This window comes from Canis lupus, chromosome 8 (genome assembly GCF_011100685.1).
Source record: "Canis lupus familiaris isolate Mischka breed German Shepherd chromosome 8, alternate assembly UU_Cfam_GSD_1.0, whole genome shotgun sequence".
NCBI lineage: Eukaryota > Metazoa > Chordata > Mammalia > Carnivora > Canidae > Canis > Canis lupus.
Genome location: NC_049229.1, coordinates 26494879 through 26520315, shown reverse-complemented (window position 1 = coordinate 26520315; position 25437 = coordinate 26494879). Strand labels below are relative to the sequence as shown.

Below are 25437 nucleotides of genomic sequence, written 5' to 3'. Positions count from 1 at the left end.
TATACATGTGTGTATTCTTAGGTCCTCTCCTTTACCATGCTTTTTAAAACTCAATCATGTAAGCTGAAAGTACTTAGAAATCGTCCTCATGTTTTATAAGGCTGCATGTTCACTTATAAACACTCCATGGTTTTGTTCAATTCACTGAAGCAAGCGTTTTTAAAGTGCGGCAGATTAACAGTGCACTTGCTGGAATCAGAGTAAATTCACATCATTTACTCAATGTTTCATCTTGAGGGAAACATCTACCGTCTTTGCATCTGTTTTCTCATCTGTAAAATGAGGGTGTTGAAAAAATAGCACACAACTCATTCGGTTTTATAAGCAGCACAAGAGTTCATACATTTCAAGCACTTATGACATCACACGGAACAAAGGAAGCTTTAAATACAAAGCAGGGTGGGTGGGAATGGTAGGGATTTGTAGCAACTTCGAGGGAATGTCAGGGAAACCCTGTGGCGCCACAATATTTCCAGAGCCTGTGTGAAGTAGAGAACAGGAGTACATAGGGGCCCCGGGCTCGGGATGAGCCGGGACGGGAGTCCCTGAAGATGACAGCGATGTGACGGTAGGTCAGTGATGCGTTGGATAGGGAAGCACATTCCCAACCACAGGCCAGGAAAAGACGCTTTCGCCTTTCGGTCTTCGGGCAACAAGAGTGCGGTATCGTTTCCTCCTTTAGCCTACAGGATTGCAGGGTACAGACCGCCAGGCACCCGGCCTCAGGGTCACCAGCCCGGTCGGGGTTAGGGGGCGGGGCGATCCGGGACGGAGGGGCGGGGCAGGGGGCGGGGCAAGTCCCGGAAGGGGCGGGGCCGCGGCCGTGGCGCCAAAACGCGAACATGGCGCCGGAGCGGCTGCGAAGCCGGATGGTCTCTGCCTTCAAGCTGCGCGGCTTGCTTCTCCGCGGGTGAGTCTCCGCGGGGTAGTTTACGGAGCGGGAGAGCCGGGGCCAGGCGACCGCGCCAGGCAGCCGTGCGCGCCGCGCGCCCATGGGTGGCTCGGCCTTAAGTTAGAGACCCTTAAAAAGCTTTAAGAAACGAAACAGATCTGGTCGGGTCTGTAGGGTCTAAAGGCTGCGGTATCTTCTCAGGTTTCCGCGACCTTCGCGCGGAGTCGAAACGTTTCTCTCGGGTGCTGTATGGCTCTCCTCCTGCGTGTGCCACGTTGAGCCGGAGAAGCGGCGACCTGTGTCGCAGCAGCGGCTTACGGGCGCTGTGACTTGGGCAGCTCTCAGCTCCCCCTGCCCCCAAGCCTCTGCCTTAGCAGAATGGGAATAAGCGCAACTTCACGTGGTTAGTGAGTCATCAGGTGGGCGACCTGGGAAAGCCCAGAGGCGTGTCAGTAGTTGTCACCTTATTTTGTGAAAATTGTGAGCCCTCCCCTTTTTCAGTTTTGGATCAGGTGTTATTCCTGAGTGAGAATTCCTATAGAGTTAAAAAGTGGGTAAGTTTGAAGCACATTCCTAGACCTCCTAGGTCTCCCTCCACTTCCCTCCTTAAACATTCCTTTTAGAACTTCTCTAATAGGTTTCCTGGCCATAATCATGTTTTCTTGTACTTACAGAAAGCACTTTTCTAAGATTTTTCTCACTAAATCTGTTTTGTTTTTTAGAATACAATAGTGTTTTGGTACATATTTAAATATGGAATATACTTTTTTTTTTTTTTTTGGTACTAGGTTGTGATTGCTCTTGCTCTGTGCGGAGAGTTTTTGTTTGTTTTTGAAATAATGATTTTTATGAGTGCTTTAACTTTGCTTTTGGCTTAGTGGTGAACAAGGGCAAGAGTGGATATGCCCTGGGAGAAAATAATGAATTTTGTTCCACTGATCCCTGACATTTTGAAAATACGAGCAGTTGATCAATTAACTTTTCTTTCTTTTCCCCTAGAATTTGACCTAGTATTCAACTGTCATTCATTAATTAATTTAGTCAGAAATACACTGAGATCCTGTCTTAACAGGATCTGGGCCATATCATGTATAGCTTTACAGGCTTTGATCTATTCTAAGATCACTGTGCAGGGGCAAGGAGTACAAGAGAAAGGAAGACACTGGAGATTGGGGAACAGATAGTGTATTAGTTATTTATTACTGTGTAACAGATTACTCCAAATCTTAGAGGTTTAAAACAGCACACGTTTACTATCATGTTTTTTGTGGATCAGGAATTCAGGTAGGCTTACCTGGGTTCTCAGCTTCAGGGTCTCTTATAAAGCTGCAGTCAGGATGGGGTTATCTCACATGTCAGTTGGGCAGGATTTGCTTCCAACTTCATTCAGTGGTTGGCAGGATTCAGTTTTTCTGGGACACTTGGACTCGAGGCCTGAGGCCTTGCTGGCTGTTGGCTGGAGGCCACCCTCAGTTCCTTACCATGTGGTCCTCTCCAACATGGCAGCTTCCTTCATCAAAGCCAGCAAAAGAGAGAATTAGCAAGACCCAAGTCACAATCTTTTGTAACCTAATCAAGGAAATGACATCTCATTGTTTTAAAAATTTTACTTTTCAAATTACAGTACAGTAAAATGATCCATTACTTTTTTTTTTTTTTTTTTAATTATAGTCCATTGTTAGAAGCAAGTTACTAGGTCCACCCCATAACCAAGGGGAAGGGCTACACATGGATGTAGCCAGGATGTGAATACCAGGAAGCATGGATTACTAGGGGTTTTTTTAGAAGTCTGTCTACCTTGGTATTAAGTAGTTCACAGTTATTTAGTTTCACTTGTGAAAAGGATCTCAGGATAGAGGCGCTCTGATAATGTATAACAAGGTGACTACTTTGGAGTTAAAGGAGGGTTTCATTAAAAAAAGTGGTTTGAGCTTACTGTTCAAGGATGAACAGGACTTTTGTAGGTGAAGAAAAGAATGGGGAGAAATGACCGTATAAAGGCCCTGAGGCAGGAGAGCCCTCAAGAAGCTTTATGAGATTTGGCAGGGGCAGATCCTATATAAGTCTATAGGCTTTGATCTGTCCTAAGAGCTGTCCCACCATTTACTCATTTAAAATGTGTGTGATTTTAGAGACTTAATCATCATATATCTATGGACCACCTTCAGAATGCTTGGCACTCTGCAGAGGATGGCATGATTCCAGTTTTCAAGGTGCATCATTCATAATAAATTGGAGAGATGTAATACCTACACATGGAACAATCAATAAGCAACCTAAGTTAAGAACAATTAGTGTGATGACTATAACAATAACATTGATGTGAAGTGTGAAGTTGTGTGCTACAAACAGAATGGCATGCAATTAGCTAATTATTTAGACAGTGTTCATTCTGAGCCCTATTGGTATCTAAATCAGCAATTCGTGTGGATTTTTTAAAATTTATTTTTTGTTTTTTAAATTTTATTTAAATTCAATTATTAACATATAATGTGTTACTGGTTTCAGAGGTGGAGGTCAGTGACTCATCAGTCTTTTATAACATCCAGTGTTCATGACATCACATGGCCTCCTTAATTTTCATCACTCGGTCCCCGTCCCCCCATCCCCTCCCCATCACCCAGTTACCCTATCCCCCCATCCCTTCCCCGTCACCCAGTTACCCTGTCCCACCATCCCCTCCCCTTATTTTTTGTCACTCAGTTACCCCACCCCCCATCCCCTCCCCTACCCCTACCCTCAGTTTGTTTCCTATGATTAAGAGTCTCTTCTGGTTTGTCTCCCTCTCTGATTTCGTCTTTTTTTTTTTTTTTTTTTTTCCTCTCTTCCCCTATGGTCCTCTTTTGTTTCCTAAATTTCACATATGAGTGAGATTATGATAATTATCTTTCTCTGATTGGCTTCTTTCACTTAGCATAATATTCTCTAGTTCCATCCATGTCATTGTAAATGGCAAGATTTCTTTTTTCTTTTTTTTTGTTGGCTGAGTAGTAGCCCATTGTATGTACATACCACATCTTTATTCATTCATCTGTTGATGGTCATCTGGGCTCTTTTCCATAGTTGGCTATTGTGGACATTGCTGCTATAAACATTGGGGTGCTGATTTCCCTTCGGATCACTAGATTTGTATCTTTGGGGTAAATACCCAGTAGTGCAATTGCTGGGTCATAGGGTAGCTCTATTTTCAACTTTCTAAGGAAACTCCATACTGTTTTCCAGAGTGGATGCAACAGCTTGCATTCCCAGCAACAGTGTGAGAGAGTGTACCTTTCCCTGCATCCTCTCCATCATCTGTCATTTACTGACTTGTTAATTTTAGTCATTCTGACTGGTATGAGGTGGTATCTCATTGTGATTTTGATTTGTATTTCCCTAATGCTGAATGATGTTGAGCATTTTTTCATGTGTCTGTTGGCCATTTGTATGTCTTCTTTGGAGAAATGTCTGTTCGTGTCTTCTGCCCATTTCTCGATTGGATTGTTTGTTCTTTAGGTGTTGAGTTTGATAAGTTCTGTATAGATTTTGAATATTACCCCTTTAGCTGATGTGTCATTTGCAAATATCTTGTCCTATTCTGTAGGTTGCCTTTTGGTTTTGTTGACTGTTTCCTTTGCTGTGCAAAAGCTTTTTATCTTGATGAAGTCTTAATAGTTCATTTTTGCCTTTGTTTCCCTTGCCTTTGGAGATGTGTCTAGCAAGAAATTGCTGCAACCAAGATCAAAGAGGTTGCAGCCTGTGCTCTCCTCTAGGATTTTGATGGATTCTTGTCTCACATTTAGGTCTTTCATCCATTTTGAGTCTATTTTTGTGTAAGGTGTGAGGAAATGGTCTGGTTTCATTCTTCTGCATGTGGCCAGATTTTTTTTTTTTTTTTTTTTTTTAAGTTCAGCTTTATTGAGTTCTTTTGGAGCAGGGGGATTCTTGTGGTTTCAGTGAGTGTTGCTTCTGTGACTATATCCATATGTCATAATTTTTCCTAGTCTAATTTTCTGATTTTAAAATTGAAAACAATGAAATTACTAAAGTTTACTTTAAGCAAATGCATTGTCAAATCAATAAATATATACTTAAATATTCATTATCTTCAGCACATTGAAGCAGATGAAGTCATGACTTAAATGTAAGGTGATAAATGGTAAAAGGCTATTGTGATGTATCAGATCTGAGGTGTATAGGCATTTTAATAATCCAGAAGGAAGAGAAGGTTGCAGCAGGTAGGGCTGGTCAAGGAAGGCTTCCTAAAAGAAAGATGTGATTTGGGGGGCTTTAAGAATGGTTATGTTGGCAGAGAATAGAAAGAAGAATTTGTTCAGAAAGGGCAGGAGGGGTGAGCACTGCTTACAGTGAAGAGGGAATAGATCCTAATTTTAATGCCAAATTGATGAGTGCCAGTTTGGGGCATTAAACTTTGAGCCTCAGTTACCGATGACCTGCCTCACCTATTCTTTCCATCCCAGTGAAGCCATTAAGTACCTGACAGAAGCTCTTGAGTCTATCAGTGAAGTAGAGCTTGAGGATGCACTGGAAAAAATCATCGATGCAGTTGAAAAGCAACCCTGTAAGTAACATTTTCTGATAGCTCTTAAACTGTTCTACATCCTCAGAAAGAAAAACAAAAAAAACCTGTTCTACATCCTCAGTTAGATTTATAGATTTAAGTGGAAGTTCCATATTGAGATATTCCAGCGTTATGAGACATACTCATGGTTGCACTTCTTCCCAACGGGTAATCTCTGCTTCTGTTAGAACTTTGGGATGTTCTCCAGAGACTCTTAAAGTTTTTCCCCCTCATGGAGCTCTCATTGCCAGCTATCCTGCACTTGACTTCTGATTTTCATCTGTTCCTTATGGTCACTTTTGTCTCTCAGCATGCCTACTACTTTGTCTTACTTGGGTTCTGTACTCCTGAAAGTTTGGGGGGTGGGGGAAATGAGTAAATGAGCAGGGCCAATTCTCCCTTCTGGCTCCAGCCTTTCTTGAGGGGATCTTTTGGTTAAATATTTAAACTTTTACTGCAAACATGGGCCACAAAAGAGAAATGTTCTTCTTCTAGTTCTTCTAAGTACAGATGGCCAGTGTTTCTAGAACACTGAAAGATAGAAGCAGGTGTGGCTTGCTCTCAGGTGTTGTATCGATGCTAGTTTCTTCAATTATGTAGGAAACATGTTCTATGATACAGGAGAAATTACCATTACGTTTCATTTTTTATTCTAAAGGCAGAATTTTAAATATACCTTTGCTTTTAAAAATTGCTTTATAGTTGAAAATTTGGAAAATCATGAATTGTGGAAAAGTAGTATATATTCATTTAAGATGGCACATGGTGTTCTGCCTGAGAACATAAAGTATTCAAGGGTGCCCACTCTGGAATCAGGCTTGGGTTTGTGTTGCCATTTATACTTTGCAGCTGTTTTCTTGGGGGCAATTTATTCAGTCTCTCAAAGTAGCACCCTTAAGATATTATCATATGAATAACAATCTATCTGTAAGGACATCTAATCTAATGGAATAATGCTTGTGAAGTATTGAGCATAGTGTCACACATTTACTAAGGGCTTAAGAAGTGGTAGCTGTTATATCTGTTACTATCATGCCTATGGAAACATAGCATTTATGATAGAAAGTTATACTAATGTAAGCTTCTTAAACCTAGGAGTTTACAGAAGCGTTTATATAACTGAATTTATATTATTAAACAATATTTAGAAATGTAAGCCATTTGGCTGTGTATTAAGATATTACAAGAGTATTTGAGTGTAGAAGATTAAGGTTTTTGAGATATGGCTTTTGTTATTGTTCTGGCCCAACCCTTTTTTGGTCCTAAAAACTATATAATGAGAATCTCAGAGTTAGTATTTACAGATTATTTTTAGGAAAAAAGCTATCTGTGGAAATAAGTGATTTTTATGCCTGTTTCTAAAATTGAACTTTGAAATTCTCTTTTCAGTGTCATCAAACATGATCGAACGATCTGTAGTGGAAGCGGCAGTCCAGGAATGCAGTCAGTTGGTAGATGAAACTATGTATGTGGATAAAATGAATTTTTCTCCTCTGTTGGAGACATTAAGTTTTTTCCTTCCTTCTTTCTTTTCTTTTCTCTTTTCTTTTTTCTTCTCTTCTCTTCTCTTTTCTTCTCTTTCTTTTCTTTCCTTCCTTCCTTTCCTTCCTTCCTCCCTCCCTCCCTCCCTTCCTTCCTTCCTTGACACACAGAGAGAGGCAGAGACATAGGCAGAGGGAGAAGCAGGCTCCATGTGGGGAGTCTGATGTAGGACTCCATCCCAGGATCCCAGGATCACGACCTGAACCAAAGGCAGACACTCACCCACTGAGACACCTAGGCGTCCCTATTAAGTGCTTATTTTAAGTGATTTTCTTGGGGAAATATTTAATGGTCAGTATTTTTACAGTGGTTATTTTTTAGTGTTTCTTATTATATAATATTAATACATTATAAACCTCATTATTCAGTGGCTCATCTTTACTATTTTTTCCTGGGGATTTGAGATTACAGTGTTGTTTATACCATTACTACCTTCTGCCACTACCCACTGGATATGACTTTATATTTTGTATGCTGCCAATAAATTGAATTGAATATTCAGAAATATATTTTGCTTTTGCTCTTAGGAAAGTGTGGTGTCCATAGAAGTTCAGTACTTACTTTGAGTCACATGGTGAATGGCAAAGAGGGTAGAACCTTTATGATTCTTTCCACTAACTTAAACTATGGGAACTTAGAAATTTATATGGCAATAATTTTTCTGGGTTTTATTTCCAAGTGTCCCTCTTTCCTTTCCTCTTTTGAATATGATACTTCTTTCCAAATTCACAAAGTTTATTTTATTTTTATTTTTATATTTTTTTAAAGATTTATTTATTTATTCATGAGAGACACAGAGTGAGAGAGAGGTAGAGACACAGGCAGAGGGAGAAGCAGGCTCCCTGCAGGGAACCTGATGTGGGACTTGATCTCAGATTCCAGGATCAGGCCCTGAGCTGAAGGCAGACGCTCAACCACTGAGCCACTCAGGCGTCCCAAAAGTCACAAAGTTTAACTGGGAGGAAGACAACAAGGAAAATGGACAGAAAGTATTAACTTTAGTAGTTTTTTTCCTCTTCGGGGGCAATGGGGATCACTGATAGGGGTCATTGCCATATGATAGCTGCTGAGTAAATAGGAAAATTGAAGAAAATTTTAATTTTAACTTTGCAAACACACTATTTAAGATACTAGGGTACAATGACATATCCCTAAAGCCATCAATAGAAATTCAAATGATTGTATGGAAGTGTAAGGATAATAATCATAAAGTAGGGATTAATGTTAACTATTTCTTTCTATGCCACAGTTAGCCAATGCAGAGGTCCAGGGAGACTGAATGGTAAACAGTCTTTGCAACTTCAATTGTCAGAAAATTATTATATTATGGCATAAGAGAGGCTTTCATTTTTATAGATGAAGAAGTGGCATGACAAGTCCAATAACCTGTCAAGATTGATCCACTAGAAAATGGTGGAACCGTACTTGGAATCCAGGTTTTCTTCAAATCTACTGGTTCTCTGCTACTCTATAATAGGTGCTACCACAAGGGTAGCAAGAACATTTTTACCATATTCAATTTGGGAGATAAACAGATAAAATTTTAGAGAAGATTTTCTAGCTTGCAATATTTATGCAGTAGTGCTGTAAATTTTTTAAAAACTTCATTCAAACATGAATATGTTATTAATAGTGTTTAAAAGTAAGTTATTTTGTTGAATTTCTTCCTCTAACACTGTAAGTATCAAGAATATGGCCAGTATTTTGGGAGTTCTTTTTCTATTTTATACCTGGTTCCTGGGACACTTTCGTATAATATTTTGGATTAAAAAATTGTTGGAAATGAATCATATTCTTTAATAATATTACAGCTCATAAAAGTAGTACCCATGGGGAGAGATTTCTTTCAGGATATAATTTTTTATACATATATGTTCTTTTTCAACAGATGACATCCTTAATTAGAAGTTAACTTGATGATGATGATGATGATTTTTGTTTGACAGTACTGGCAATGCTTTCTTGTCTCTGAGAGGAATATTTTACCCCCAGATTAAGACACTCTAAGAAATTATGTATACGACCCGTGGAAAGTACATTTATATACCATAAGATTATAATACAAATTTTTGTGCTCACCTAAAATTCTTATGTTTCAGTAAATCAGGTCTGTGTTTTGTGGGCTGTTTTTCAGAGAACATATTTTCAATATCATAGGAGCATTTGATATTCCACGCTTTGTGTACAGTTCAGAAAGAAAAAAATTTCTTCCGTAAGTATACCATCTATTGATTTTAAGCTAATTTCAGATGTACATTTCTTTCAGAAGGCATATAGCCATGATTCATTTTTGGCCTACCTTTATGTATTGAGATAGTTATAAATAGGCATTCCTTTTTTTTTTTTTTTTTTTTTTTTAGTCTATTAATGACCAACCACCCTGCACCAAATTTATTTGGAACAGCAAGGGATAAAGCAGAGCTGTTTCTTGAACGATATACCATTTTACACCAGGTAAGCTGAGCAGGGAGAAGGGAATGAGACTGTTTAAACTTAGATGAGACTCAGGGTTAATTAAAGAATGGGATTTTCTAGTCCAGTTTTTGTCATTCAGTAGACTCTCATTGGGCTGTCTATGTTTGAGACCATATGGAGGGAAACAGAAATGAAAACAATTGTAATGATTAAAAATAGCAGCTAACATTTATTGCCTGCTTTGAGTATACTGAGTACTCTGTTTAGCGTGTATGGACATTACCTCATTTAATCATTACAATATCAGTGTATGTATAAATGCTATTATCCTCACTTTTTCCATCATTTTTTTTTTTTAATTTATTTATTTGAGAGAGAGCAAGAGCAAGCACAAACTGGGGTTGGTGGATAGAGGGAGAGGAAGAAGCAGGGCTTGATTCCAGGACCCTGAGATCATAACTTGAGCTGAAGGTAGATGCTTAACTGACTGAGCCACCCAGATGCTCCACTACTATCCTCATTTTACAGATGAGGAACTGAGACCTATATAAGTTTAGGAACTTGACCAAAGATCACATACTGTAAATGTACACAGGGTTTGAATCCAGTGTGTCTGACTTGAGCCCAGCCTTTGTCTACTATACTAAACTGGCTTCTGGCAGCTTACAATCTTTGAAGTTAAGGACATTTGCACAAACAAAATATAAAGTAGAATTTTATATGTGCTGTAAAAGAGATACAAACAGAATGTATTCATTGGGAAAATTGGGAAAGCCTTGAGATGGGCCTTGCTTGATTTGATCTTGTGGAAATGGGGAAAAGGTGGTGGTAACAGTGTTGAACAAAGACACAGCCAAGGGAAAGAATGAACTCTGGAGGAAAAGATGAGCAGTTGGTTCATTTTGTGTGTAGAGGAAGGCTCATGAGAAGGAATGGCAAGGGATGGGTTTGGAAAGGCAAGTGGGAGCCAGATCATGGGAGCCTTGGATGATATTCTTGGTAGTTGGGATTCTAGTTTCTTGGTATAAGGAGCCTTAGAATACCAGGGAGCTTCAATCACAGCTGGATTTTGTGAGCACTTCTCTACCAGCAGATTTGGGGAAGAGTTATGAATGTGAGAGAACACTTAGGGGATTCTAGTGTTAGTCCTGACAGAAGTGACAGCTGAGGGAGAAGGAAGTGGCAAGGGTTATAGATGGGACCACACTGGAGCAGTGGGAGCCATCATTCATGGTGACTGAGTGGATATGAAGGAGATGGGAGAGCATGAAGACTAATGGATGATTATGGTTTTGAGTCTGAGTGAGGAGGACAGTAGAATAATATGTTAACAAAAAGGAAATGTTTGGGCAGCCCTGGTGGCTCAGTGGTTTAGCGCCGCCTTCAGCCCAGGGTGTGATCACGGAGACCCAGGATCGAGTCCCACGTTGGGCTCCCTGCATGGAGCCTGCTTCTCTCTTTGCCTGTGTCTCTGCCTCTCTCTCTCTGTGTGTCTCTCATTAATAAATAAATAAAAATCTTTTAAAAAAATCTGTTTATTTGAGAGAGAGAGAGAGAACATGGAGGGAGGAGTAGGAGGAGGGAGACAAGTAGACTCTGTGCTGAAGGCAGAGCCTGACTTAGGGCTTGATCTCACAACTCTGAGCTGAAATCAAGAGTCACACGTGCTTGATGGACTGAGCCACCCAGGTGCCCCTTAAAAATAAATTACATTTTAAAGTCTATTATATTATTTTGGGTGTGTCACTTAACCCTTCTGAGCCTCATTTAAAATTTTTTTTTGCCTCATTTATTCTTCTCTGTGAAATAAAAGGGTTGAATTTTAGTCCATTCACATTTTTATTGCAGTTATCTCCCTGAAAGCAGATCTGATTTTATTATTATTCTACTTCAATATCTGCTTTCCATTGCCTGGAAGATAAATTTCCTGGCTTGGCATACAAAGTCTATATTGTCAGGGCTCTTTTACTGGAGATTACAGAAATTCAGACTGACTAAAACAGAGACATTTATTGGTTTGTGGAAAGGTCTAGGAGTCCACCAGTTTCAAGCATGGCTGGTTCCAGGATATCACAAGTCATGAGGCTTCTTCCTCTTTCCATCTCCTAGCAATTTTTAAAAATTGATTTTACTCTCAAACAAGTTCTCTTTATGAGATGACAGAGGCCCCTGTAGCCTCAACAGCACCTGGAAAGAGAATTCCACTCTTCCAGTGCTCCTAGCAACAGCCTCTTAGCAGCTCTTAGCTTGGGGCACTTGCTCAACCCTGAACCATTCACTGGTTAAGGGTGGAATACTTTGATTCACTTAGCCTTAGTGGTCTTCTATAGAAGGGGGAAAGGACAACAGCCCTGCCTAAACTATAGACCACAGTGAGACGAGGGAGATGGTTCCCCAAACAGAGGCTCCAGCTAATCTCTTACTTTGTATAACATTCTGCTTTGTACACCTCATGAGCCAACTATACTAAACTTCCCATCACTTCCCAAATACTCTTACTCTCATAACTCTCTTGTGACACATCTCTCCCTCTCCCTGAAAAGTCTTGTCTCAGTCTCTTTTGGTTTCTTACTAGCAAAGTCTTATTTATTGTGTTTAGGATCTCATTAAATACCCCCTTATCTCTGGGGTGCTTTGTTGTATGGTGGCCCTTGACTTTTGTCTCTCATAAACCCCTGTGCTCTGAGGATGATACTTGGTTTGTAGTCTTCATATCCTCAACCGAGACTGCACTGCTGTCAGCTACACAAGAGCTTTCTCTTTAAAAAAATTCTTTTAAATATTTTTTTTATTTTCAGAATTACATTTTTGCCTAGAATTTATATATTTGTATATTAAGATATGTCGGCTTTCAAATTTGTTGAGAATAGGCAATAGTAACATTAGTTTAAAGGTGTTTTGTCAGAGTACTTCAATGAATTTTTAAATTTTATTGTAATGAATTTTAGTTTAAGATGTCTGATTCAGTAATTCATGTGACTCTTTTTTTTTTTTTTATAGAGGACCCACAGACATGAATTATTTACTCCTCCAGTAATAGGTTCTCACCCTGATGAAACCGGAAGCAAATTCCAGGTTAGAACATAGGTTAATGTTAATGTTAATAACTAGGTTAAGTTATTTAGGGGGTGTAAGAATACAAGTTAAATATTTATTGCTTAATTCTAATTTATTGAAATTTAAGTGAAAATGAATCACTGAAAGCTGTTTAACTGGCTAATTGACCTGTTCATGCTCCCTGTTGATAAAGTTGATGCCCTGTGTCCTGGGTCCTGTAAATCTCTAAAAGAGATTCCATCTGAGATCCCTGGGTGGCTCAGTGGTTTGGTGCCTGCCTTGGGCCCAGGGTGTGATCCTGGAGACCCGGGATCAAGTCCCACATCAGGCTCCCTGCGTGGAGCCTGCTTTTCCCTTTGCCTGTGTCTTTGCCTCTCTCTCTCTGTCTCATGAATAAATAAATAAAATCTTTTTTTAAAAAAAGAGAGATTCCATCTTTGGGACAGGCCCTGAGACTATGGTAGCCCCCTGACAGTTTCTGGCCATCAACACAGATCTCTAGTCCTCTTGGTCTATTTGCTGGGTATGACATTGGCTTTCTGATCAGCTATCAGAAAGGCAGTGTCCTCCCCTCACTCACACTCCAAAATCCTAGTCCTTGTTCCAGGCCTCCTCTAGTGACCACCACACACTTACTCAGCTAAAGTGTGCTCTGTCCACTGAAGTAAAAAGTTTATTGAGGCACTAAGGAAAACATTTACAGGATAAATGAGACAGCACAGACAGGCCACAGGGTTGTTGGGGCCTGGGGAAGAGGTGAGAAGAATGTTTTCTGTCACCTGTACTCCTTCCACTTTTATATTCTTATACCCTTTGTTCACTTTTGTTCACACAATGCACCTAGTCACTATCAGCCTGTCTGTGGCTTTGTTCTTCTCAGCATACACAGCCCCGCTGGGGGACGTCTTCTGCTACTTCTAGACCCTGCCATTTCTCTGAGGTTCCATACAGGTTCAGAAGAGGCCTAGCCTCTTGTAAGGTTACATTCTCTGCCGCAGAAGATGAGAAGTCATGATGATGAGTAGTCTGGTAAATACTAAAACAGTAACACTGTTGGGTGGTAGCACCATAATGAGAAAACATTTATAGTTTCTGCTTTTAATTTTTATTAGAGAAGATTGGCATTCTATTTCCTGACCAAAGACCATCTATATGTTTTCTTATGTATATTAGGTTTCCTATGGCAACTCAGATGCGCACAGAAGCATTCTTTCTCCTCTCTTTTTTTGCCAGACTTTAGTAACTTTAAGACTTATCTATGTAATTTATGTTCTTTTCAATCTTTCCAAGCTGTTTTAATTCTGTATTCCTGTTGGTAACTTTACCTATTTAAACTGCTATGTATGGTACCTACATGGTAATTTCCCTTTATTGACTGCAAAAATTGTGTCCTCAGGAATACTTGTTACAGCTTTGTATTCCTGCTTTGCTTACTTATTTAATGTAAATTATTCATTTGTTTAATGTAAATTGCAATATTTTTCCCAGTCTATAAGTTGTCCTTTTATTCTCTCTTTTAAAAGATTTATTTTGGGATGCCTGGGTGGCTCAGCGGTTGAGCGTCTGCCTTTGGCTCAGGGCATGATCCTGGAGTCCCGGGATCAAGTCCCACATCGGCCTTCCTGCATGGAGCCTACTTCTTCCTCTGCCTGTGTCTCTGTCTCTCTCTGTGCGTCTCTCATGAATAAATAGGTAAAGTCTTAAAACTAAAAAAGGAAAGATTTATTTATTTATTTTAGAGTGAGAGTTGGTGGGGCAGAGGAAGAGAATCCCAAGCAGACTCCATGCTTAGTGTGGAGCCAGATATGGGGCTCGATCCCACAACCCCGAGATGAGGACCTGAGCTGAAACCAAGAATTGAATGATTAACTGACTACACCATCCAGGCACCCCAGTTGTCCTTTTATTCTCTCAATAAGAAGAGAACCTAAGTCATAATTTTGTTAAAAGTCCAACTTAATTTTTTGCTTTTATGGATCATATTTTTGGTTTTGTTTCTAAGAAATCTGTTTAACCCAGTTTTTAGGATACAGGTGTTGCATATCTTTTGTTTTCTTCAGATTTATCCCTAATTATTTCATTTTTTAAAATTATTTTACATGTACATTGTACTACCCCTTTTGATGTTAGGTTCATGTTTTTTAAGAGGAAATCTAATATCAAATGTTAGTGATTACTATGGGTTGATGCAATTATATATGACTTTATTTTATATTAAAAATTTTTATAGTAAACAGGCATTATTTGTAATAAGAAACATAAGATGGTATAGATAAAAAAGTTTCACTTGGTAATTACTATAAAAATGAAGAATTATATGCCTTTTTATTTAGCAGTTCTGTTTCTGGAATTTGTAGAAATTTGTCCAACAGTTCTACCCATGCAGTGGGCCAAGAGAGGTGCAAGAAATATTAAGCACTGGTTTTACTATCAGAAAACTGGGAGCAACTTAAGTGTCCTTTAATAGGAATTTGGTAAAATAAATTATTGTATATATATATATATATATAACACATATATTTATATATATATATAAAAAAAATAGGTAATCTCCATTCATTGAAAAGAATGAAGTATATCTATTCATAGTTAAATGGAATGATTTCTAAGACATTAAATTTTAAAAATTAAGTTGTATAATAATACAATAATATGGCTTAATCTTTGCAAATACAACAAAAACTGTATGATTATAAATTATATATGTGTGTATTAACATATACTGACCAAATAAATAAAATTTATATTCTTTTTTGTATTTTAAAGGTAAATGCACTTATCATTATTCAGAACACAGCAGTCACTCTCTGTCCATGGGGAATATGTTCCAAGACCCCCAGTGGATGCCTCAAACCACAGATAGTACCAAAACCTGTATGTGTCATGTTTTTTCCTACACATACATACCTGCGATAAAGCTTAATTTATAAATTAGTCACAGTAAGAGAGTCACAACAGTAATTAGTAATAAAATAGAACAATTATTTACAATAAACTGTAATAAAAATTATGTGAATGTAGTCTCTGTCAAAATATCTTAATATATTGTGCTCACCCTTCTTATGATGAACTGAGATGATAAAATGCCTTCGTGATGCGATGAAGTGAGGTGAATGATGTAAACATTATGATATAACTTTAGACTACTGTTGACCTTCTGACGATTCCTCAGGAGGACTGTCTGTTTCTGGGCTGCGGTTGACAGGATTACTGAAATCATGAAACATGAAACTGTGGATAAGGGGGAACCTGCTGTAATATGGTATGAGACTACAGTCATTGCTAAGAGCCTGAGTTAGTACTTTAGCTTCTTATAGGATAAATTACATTTCCTGAGTTCGATTTGATTTTCTACTATAAAGTAGAAAATTCACACTCAAAATTTACTTATTCATAAAAAGATTAGTTTCTTCAAAAAATGTGTTTTCAGTCTTTAAGAATTTATTTTATCTTATTTTAAGCTTAAAACAATAGAAACCCTCCTGGGCAGTACAGCCAAAATTGGAGATGTGATTGTTCTTGGAATGATAACCCAGTTAAAAGAGGTAAGTTAAACTTAATAAGCTTCAGACTGTTGTTTTCAGCCTTCAGACTGATGAAATGGCAGTTACTCTAGCAATCCTGCAGAGGATCCAGGGCCATGTTCTCCAGGGAAGGCTCCTGCCTCAATTGGCAAGTAACTTTTGCCTCTGCATTCAGTTTCCTGAGGAGATGTTGGGAAGGAGTGTTTCATACAGGCCACCAGTCTGCATGGCCTGAAATTAGCCCAGTGGTGTCTGGTTGAACTGAGAGTTCTGAGGTTCTGAACCAGCAAGTCTGCAGACCACATCCTGCTCTGTCAGAGACACTGAAGACTCTTGAGGCGGAGGCACCTGGTGAGGCCCTGTGGCAGCCCATGAGCATCTGTCTTGCCATCTTTTCATTTGCAGTAGTCATTCTCTGTGTACCGATAAAGAGTCTCAGTCTTAATCAAGTGATTCATCTGAGGCGACCAGACTAGCAAATGGAAAGGCCTGGACTAGGAATTCCTCGTTTAAAAAAAAACCCACTGTAATATACTATATTCTGTTGTCAGAGTTGTATTTTAATGATTTCGTTCTAGTATTCATTTTTACACAAATACAGACTGACTTCTTTTCACTTTTTTTAGGGAAAATTTTTTCTGGAAGATCCTACAGGCACAGTACAACTGGATCTTAGTAAAGCTATATCCTTCATTTTTATTTTTTTAAATCTATGTTGCATGAGTTGGGGATATTGATTATATATCATTCTCAAGTTAACCTATTTGGGTTCCCCTTGTAACTTACATATGATGATGATGATGTAGGAATCAAGACATAATCGTAGCCAGAGACAAAAAAAAAACTTAATTCTCCCTTCTTTAGAGAAGCCAAAGAAATCACTGAGGAAGTCTAGAGCATGCTAAGAATAATCTATACTGTCATTATTACTAAGCTACATCTTAGAATCAGACATGGGACATTAAACCTAAAATTTTTTAAGCCATGATCTCTTCAGTTTCAAGTGTGAAGTCTTTGAATGTATTATTTAGAAGGGCTTTGGGCTTAGAATGTCTGTTGACTTTATCACCACCTCAAGTATAGAAATATTTTCCTCAGCTGCTGTGTACCAGTTCCATAGTGGCTTATACACAGAGTCATGCTTTGTTTTAGCAGAAGGTAAGTTAGTATACTTTTTTCCTGTCCTCATCATTCTACAATAAAACTGTTTTTACATTGGTTAAAATATATGAGCTTGACATAATTTGAGAACATTGCTTATAAGAACATACTTTTGACAACATTAAATGGGCCTGGAGTTTCTTTTTGGGGTGAATAAAATATTCTGAAATAAGTGGTGATGGTTGTACAACTTGTGAATATACTAAAACCCACTGAATTACATACTTTATAAAGTGTAAAGCATAAGGATACGTGAATTATAGCTTAATAAAGTTGAAAAAAACCCTAGATTTTACATAGGATCATAAAATGAAACATTTTCTAATCTCTGTACCTTATCTCTCCCTGACTCTAACATGCATCATGAAATTGAGAAGTGAAAAGTTTTACTTTGGAATCTATTTCTATTTCATGACTTTTTGTAGATAAAACTGAGATTCTTTTTGGATCTAAAGCTTTTACGTTGGTCGGTGGGAGTGGCAGCTTCTGTGTTAGTTGACAGGGGATGAGACAATAATTTAGCTTTCTACTTTGTGTTCCACAGTTTCTTTTCTTTCAAACAAGAAGAATTGGACAAATGAAAGTGATTTGTTAACTTCTCTTTTTCAGGTTGGTTTGAAGATCGGGTGTTTCACGTCAATGCCTTCGGATTTCCGCCCACGGAACCCTCAAGCACTACTAGGTATAAAATGTTTGACTGCAGCTCTATGGGAATCTTGTAATACTGGCATTAATGAATGCAAGATAGGATGTCATATCTTGGTTATTATAAGGCCTCAGGCTTTGTGCACAATGCAAAGAGTAATAGTGAGTTAGAAGACTGGGCTGTGTATGCCACTGAAAGCACATTTACCTTGGCTTTTTATGGGAAAGATTGTAGTCTTCCTCTATCAGTTATCTATGATTGGAAGTTCACCTGAGGTAAGAGATAGGAAAACACTTAGAGGAATATAATTTTCATGTTAATTTAAAGCCTTTTTTTTGTTTTCTACTAATGATTAAAAGTTATAGGAGGCAGATTATAAAGCTCTTTAATATAAGCAAAAGCATCAACTATTAGAGTTATTCCAAAAGGACCTTTTCTGAGAGGAGAGAGGTTCCTGTCACTCAGTTATTTGAGCAGAGGCTAAATAATGGTGTAAAAGTTGTAGCTGCTGGCTTGTGGGTTAGATATAATTTATAGACCCTTCTTTTTTTCCCTTGGAAGTATTAAAACACAGTTTGTTCCCAATGTTTAAAAACTAGGAGATTTCTCATAATACAAGTCTAGATTTCTGAGTTCCCTTAAACAACCAGATCTGGCAACAGGGCACCTGAATTCTTACTCACCTGGCTACCACTCTGCCGCAGGGACTGGCTGCTTGGGGCAGGGCAGGGGCATGCACCCTCGCTCCTTACCTACGAGGCCTCTGCTGGTTGCTGCCTAAGGTGGTTGCTGTGTTTGCCATGTCTGGGGGAATGAAGGTTGCCTTCTAATCTTGAGCTTCTATTTATGATGACAGTGAAGATTTCAAGAATTTTAAGGATTAAGATTTGAGTTCGAGTGTACCTATATAAACGCAGGGTGGAAAGGCCATGTTTGCTGGCAGGGAGTGACTGGAAGGGCAGCTTCTCTTCCTGTTGGGAGCAGTCCACGGGAAAGTGCTGGTTATGCTCAGGAGAGCACAAGACCTCATCAAGCCAGCTCACTTTTAAGTGAGTGCATTTAGTGCCAGTTTGTGGCTTTTTACAACACAGGTTTTCTTTGGAATTTATTTAAAGAAAGATTGCTGTTGTTTGGGCATTTTATTTTCATATATGCTTCAAAATTACTACTCTAGAATGAGAGGTAAAATCAAGGAAGCTGGCCATGAGTATTACCATTCTGTGTCAGCCTCATGCACAGCCACCAGATGAGGGGGTTGATAGAAGGCAGAGCAGGAGTAGTGCAAGAAGCTCAGGCACTGGCTCTCTGACACTTGCCCCTGCTAACTGGCCACAGGCAAATCACTTAACACTCCTGAACCTGGTTTTCTCTTTTGTAAAATAAAGAAAATAGAATCAACCAAGATGAGGTTTCTTTTAGGATTTAAGACTATAACCTGAGATGCGTTTATATATGTACATATGTTACTTAGGAACCACATGTATATCCATCCATCCATCCATCCATCCATCCATCCATCCAAGGAGAGAGTTTCTTTTAAGCATGAATGCACAGATCTGTATCTTTTTTTTTTTAATATTAAAAAGGGACGCATACTTTGCTTGTAACCTCCAAATTTTCACAATCCTGGGATGTAGATTAGTCTCTGTAGACCTCTTTAATCCCTTAGAATAAATTTCTAGAAGTGGAATCGTTCCATTAAATGGTTAGTACATTTTTTGGGCTGTTTTTCTTTTCTAATTTTAGCTTTTATTTATTTATTTTACAGAGAGAGCACACAAGCAGGCAGAGGGGAAGGGAGAAGAAGCAGACTTTCTGCTGAGTAGGGAGCCCAGTGTGGGGCTTGATCTCAGGACCCTGGGATTATGACTTGAGCCGAAGGCAGATGCTCAACTGCTGAGCCACCCAGGTGTCCCTTTTTTTAGTTTAAAAGTCTCTTTTATTAGATATTGTTTAAATCAAATACCCATTTCTCCAACTTTCAACTACATAGAAAATTGTGATTTTTTTTTAAAGATTTATTTATTTATTCATGAGAGAGAGATGCAGAGAGGCAGAAGGAACCTGTTGCAGGATTCGATCTAGTACCCTCCAGGATCACACCCTCAGCTGAAAGCATACGCTTAACCACTGAGCCACCCACATTCCTGATCCATTTGAATATTTGCTTTAGTCATTTTTAAAAGACACAGATATAGCCTGTTAAGTATGTACTATTTTTGTATTTCTTTTTTTTAGGACACTTAAATAAACTTGTTTGCTTTTTACGTGCTACAAATAGTGTATTTTCATGGTACTATGTATACCGAGGGGGAAAATAACCTCATTAGATAGAAAGAAGCTAAATTTGAAAAATTATTAGAAAAATATTTCCAACAAGGGGCACCTGGCTGGCTTGGTCAGTGGAGCATGTGATTCTTGATCTGTAGAGACTGCTTAAACATAAAATCTTTAAGAAAAGAAAAGAGAGGGACGCCTGGGTGGCTCAGTGGTTGAGCATCTGCCTTTGGCTCAGGGTGTGATCCTGGGTCTGGGGATCGAGTCCCACATCGGGCCTCCTTGCATGGGGCCTGCTTCTCCCTCTGCCTGTGTCTCTGCCTCTCTCTGTGTCTCTCATGAATAAATAAATAAAATCTTAAAAAAAAAAGAAAAGAAAAGAGAAAGAAAAACATCTCCAATTAGGATAGAAACTAATATTATGTCATAATTATCTAGAGCATACTATGGAAATGTGAACTTTTTTGGAGGGCCTTCTAATACATCTGTGAAGACTTCTGCAAAACTAAAACAACTAGAAGAGGAGAATAAAGATGCCATGTTTGTGTTTATATCTGATGTTTGGTTAGACCAAGGAGAAGTGTTGAGAAAACTTCACACCATGTTTTCTGGTGGGTGCCATTCTTTTCTACTCTTTTGAACTCAGTACAAGGGATCAGGTCTTAAAACTAAATTGTTAAAAAATGTATCATTTTGAGTAGTCCCTTTTCTTTCTTTTTCTTTTTTTTTTTTTTGAGTAGTCTATTTTCTTGTAAATGTTTTTTTAGCAGTGAAATATTTTAAATGAGTCCATCTTAAAGACTTAAATTTTTACATTTGAAAAATGACTGTGTGTATATCTGTGTGTGTGTGTGTGTGTATTCATAAGAAATAAGAATTAGTCCTAAGTAGAGTATAAGAATAGATAAGATCTTGGGTTTTGGAGTCTGAAATTGCAGCCTGAGACCTTGGGCAGGTTACTTAATCTCTCAGTTTATTGGGATTTTATGAAAATCAAGCCATTGAAGGGCCTAGTTTATAATAAATGCTCAATGAATGGGGAGCATTGCTACTATTATTTAAAAATAATAGTTATTAAAATGAGTTGTTATTAAACTAGCAAGTTTTTATTATTAAAAATTCATGGTTAGGCTCAGTTGGTGGAGCATGCAACTCTTAATCTCAGGGTCCTGAGTTCAAGCTCCAATGTTGGACCTAGGACTTACTTAAAAAACCCTCATAGTTAAAGGGCTTTTAATCTGATATCTAGACTCAAAAGGTGGTATTCATTTTATTCTCTTATTTTTAGGTTATTCACCAGCACCTCCAACCTGCTTTATTATGTGTGGTAATTTTTCATCTGCACCATATGGAAAAAGTCAGATTCAAGCTTTGAAAGGTATTGAAGGTCTATTAAATAATTGTTTTTACATTTATATAAACTAAACTGATAAGAAATGATCTATAATATTTTAATTTCGTTCAAAAGATGTGGGTGGTATCTATTCAAATACAATTTGATTTTTGGTTGTATTATATGCAAATTAAATTGTGTATCTTTTTAAAATTTTAGATTCCTTAAAAACTTTGGCAGACATAATATGTGAATATCCAAATATCCACCAAAGGTAATGATTTCTATTGCTATATATATATTTTTTAAATATTTTATTTATTTATTTAACAGAGAGAAAGAGCATAAGAAGGGGGAATGGCAGGGAGAGGGAGAAGCAGGAGGGCTCCATCCCAGGACCCTGGGATCATGACCTGAGCCAAAGGCAGACGCTTAACTGACTGAGCCACTGAGGTGCCCCAACTACTGCTGTATTTTTAACAGTTTTTTTTAAATAAAAAATAAGTTGTAAGTTTATTATCCATGATTATTAATAAATAAATGGAAAAAATTTTGAGAAAATTAGTATGCTAAGAGATAAAATTATCCTCACATCATGATAATGTATGTTACACTGTACTAGAGATTCATGGTGAAAATATTAAAAGGAAGAGCAATACTTTCAACTATATTTTGAATTTTTGGTGACATTACTCTTAAGTATCTAGAGCTGCACTTTGCAACATGATACTCACTGGCCATATGTGTCTCTTTAAATTTAAAGTTAAATTGTTTAAAGTTAAATATAATTTAAAATTCACTCACACTAGTTCAAGCACCCAGTAATTGAACAGTGCAGATACAGACATTTCCATCACTGTAGAAAGGGCTGTTGGACTATATTAATCTGGAGATTTGTAGTAATTAATTTATTAAAATGCACAAAATTTAAAACAATATTTAAAATTCACTAAAGGCAGTAACTTGCTTTTAATCTATTGGATAGTGTTGCAATAATTTTTTTTTTAATGAATTATGTTAAATTTTGCTACAGTAGTCGTTTTGTATTTATACCTGGACCAGAGGATCCTGGATTTGGTTCCATCTTACCAAGGTAAATTTTGTTTAGATTTTTCTAACAGTAAAAAAAATTTTATATGATTATAAAATATATTCTGTACTACATAAATTGTTTTTTTAGGCCACCAATTGCTGAAAGCATCACTAATGAATTCAGACAAAGAGTACCATTTTCAGTTTTTACTACTAATCCTTGCAGGTAATATTACCATTTTGTATTACACTTTTTTCCCTTTTATTTCAAAATTAACTTGATTCTGAAACTGTATCTGAACTTTGATGATTGTGAGATAAATATAAAGAGAAAATTTCTATTTTAGGTTTCTTAAAACTTTAGAAATATTTTAACACTATTTAATTCACTAATAATGAATTGAGAAGCTGAAAACCAGGTGGAGATTTAAAAATTGAGAATCATTACACATCCTTTAAGAAAAGTTGCAATGGAAAAGTGAAAAGATGATGCATTTACTGCATGTGCTGCTCACTGTCATCATAGGCTGTACACTAGTCCTTGGTTCTCCTCTCTTTTGTGCCCATATTCACTCCTTGGTGACCTATCCACTCCCAAGGCTTTCAGTACCATCTGTGTATTGCCTGTCAGCTCCCAACCTGTTCTGTACCTTTCCTTGTCAGAGTTCATGCCACCTTTATCCTTCCAGTCACTTAGATCAAAAACTTTTGGGTTTTTCTCACATGTTGTTTTTCAGGAAGTCCTTCAAAAATTTGAAGGAAGGCTTCAAAATTTATGCAGAATCTGGCTGCCTTTCACAATCTCTCCTCTGTGACCCTCTACCATCTTCTCTTGTCGGGATTACTGTAACAGCCTCCTAGATGGTCTCAAGCTTCTACCCCTGCCCTCCTTCTGTAGTCTGGTCTTTTTTTTTTTTTTTTTTTAAGATTTTATTTATTTATTCATGAGAGACACAGAGAGAGAGAGAGAGAGAGAGGCAGGGCACAGGCAGAGGGAGAAGCAGGCTCCACACAGGGAGCCCAACGTGGGACTCGATTCTAGGTCTCCAGGATCAGGCCTTGGGCTGAAGGCAGCGCTAAACCGCTGAGCCACCCGAGCTGCCCTGTAGTCTGGTCTTAATGATGTGTCAGAGCAATCCTTTGACACAAAGGCATATCACATCCTTCTTACTGATTCTGAAAGATGAGATCCCCTTTGTGCCATTCAGTAACAGCCCACAGCCTTACAGTGGTAGTCAGGGCCCTGGACGATCTAGCCTCCTATTCCCTGTCTGATCTTTCTTTCTCATTCATTCCAGTCACTGCAGTCTCTTTTCTGTTCCTCTAACATGCCAGACATGCTCCATCTTGGGGCCTCTGCAGTACCTGTGCTCTCTGCCTGCATGGTGTTCTTCCTCTGCATATCTGCTTGACTAACTCTCTTACCTCCTTCAAGTCTGTGCTCAAGGCAGACTCCATTATCAGCTCTACCTGTTTTGATTACTCTATTTAATATTCTAGCTTCTGGCCCTTCTCTTCTCACAAATGATTCCTAATAGCCTGTTTTTCTTTTCCCCATACACTTAATCATCTCTCAGTCTGCTTACATAGTTATTGTGTTTATTGTTTACTTTCTCTGACTGCCCTACCCTATCCTTAGAATATGAACTGCATGAGGAGTGGGGTGTTTTTGTTTAGTTCATTCATCCGTAGAACAGTGCCAGACACATATGGGGAACTCAATAAATTACTGTCAAATGAATGGATTAGTGGATAGACTCTAGCTGCATTTTTGTTGTGGTAAACAATGGGAAGTGGGAATGGCTTTGTATTGTAAAACATTTTAACCTTTTAAACTATCTCATATTTTTTTCCTGAGGAAGTCAAATTCAGCTACTGTTTTCATTTCAGAATTCAGTATTGCACACAAGAAATTATTGTCTTTCGTGAGGACTTAGTGAATAAAATGTGCAGAAACTGTGTCCGCTTTCCTAGTAGCAATTTGGATATTCCTAATCATGTAAGTTAAGAGTCTTCCTCATTAAACTATCTTAAGTGTTGCATTATATAAAAATGTTTTAAGCCACTTGATAATTTGCCCTTTTATATTTATGGTTCAAAATAACTTGAACATATTTTTGTCAGTAAGTTAATTTTTGTTACTGAGTGTTTCTCAACTTTCTCACTGAAGTATCCCCTATTGGGCAGGGGAAAACCTAGAATGAACAGGAAATTTCTTTGAAGCTTCCTATTTTGCTTTTAAAACTCATAAATCTTATATTATACTTCAAAATATATATTTATTTTAAAAAATATTTATGTTCCTAACATTCATTATTTTATATGATATGTCCACATTAGGAGGATGTGTAGTCTTTATCTTGTAGCTTCAAGGTTCCCTGATATAAACCTATCAATCCCTGGCTATATGTACATTCATGTACCACCTTGGGAAATGTGGAAGTAGATCATACAGAGCATTTTTAGTATTTTTAATATTTAAAGTTTATGTAGGCTACATATCTATTTTTGGCATTACTCAAGCTATGGAATTATTTTTAGGTGAACAGAATTAGTAACTGAGTTTATTATACAGCTGTAAGTACAATTGTTCCAATATGACCATTTAGGGGAGTAGCTTTATGATACATGATACTAAATGAAAACTTACAGATTTTCCTTAAAGTACAGGATGGTTCATTTTATTGCCTTTTTTTTTTTTTTTATAGATTGTATTTATTTATTTGAGAGAAAGAGAGTGAGCAGTGGGGAGGGTAGAGGGAGAAGCAGCAGCAGACAGGGAGCCTGACGAGGGGCTTGATCCCAAGACCCTGAGATCATGTCCTGAGCCGAAGGCAGACACTTGACCAACTGAGGCATCCAGGCGCCCCTTATTTCATTTCATATCAGTGTTTCCCAAAGCTCTGTGATTCAAAGTCCTCCTAATTGTTTCTTAAATTTTCTGAATCCTTTTGGCACTTGGTATTTCATTTAAATGATTTGTTAGCAATTTTAATT

At 37.9% G+C, this 25437-nt stretch overlaps 1 protein-coding gene across 11 annotated transcripts in view; it reads left to right on the top strand.

Moving 5' to 3' along the window:
• Positions 1-25437, top strand: part of POLE2 (DNA polymerase epsilon 2, accessory subunit) — a 41708-nt gene that overhangs the window by 10035 nt on the left and 6236 nt on the right. Inside the window, exons 1-17 of one of the 11 annotated variants that reach the window (XM_038544632.1) lie at positions 810-910; positions 5353-5453; positions 6843-6918; positions 9130-9207; positions 9356-9449; positions 12411-12485; positions 15234-15341; positions 15929-16012; positions 16618-16674; positions 17101-17149; positions 17762-17834; positions 20514-20686; positions 21364-21453; positions 21628-21682; positions 22442-22501; positions 22589-22666; positions 24331-24439. In XM_038544632.1, the coding sequence (XP_038400560.1) occupies positions 843-910; positions 5353-5453; positions 6843-6918; positions 9130-9207; positions 9356-9449; positions 12411-12485; positions 15234-15341; positions 15929-16012; positions 16618-16674; positions 17101-17149; positions 17762-17834; positions 20514-20686; positions 21364-21453; positions 21628-21682; positions 22442-22501; positions 22589-22666; positions 24331-24439 (1428 nt within the window). In that variant the 5' untranslated portion in view covers positions 810-842. Of the gene's footprint in view, positions 1-809; positions 911-5352; positions 5454-6842; positions 6919-9102; positions 9208-9355; positions 9450-12410; positions 12486-15233; positions 15342-15928; positions 16013-16617; positions 16675-17100; positions 17150-17761; positions 17835-20513; positions 20687-21363; positions 21454-21627; positions 21683-22441; positions 22502-22588; positions 22667-24330; positions 24440-25437 lie in introns of those variants that run through there. The other 10 variants (XM_038544634.1, XM_038544633.1, XM_038544631.1 and 7 more) reach the window with 10 other exon arrangements.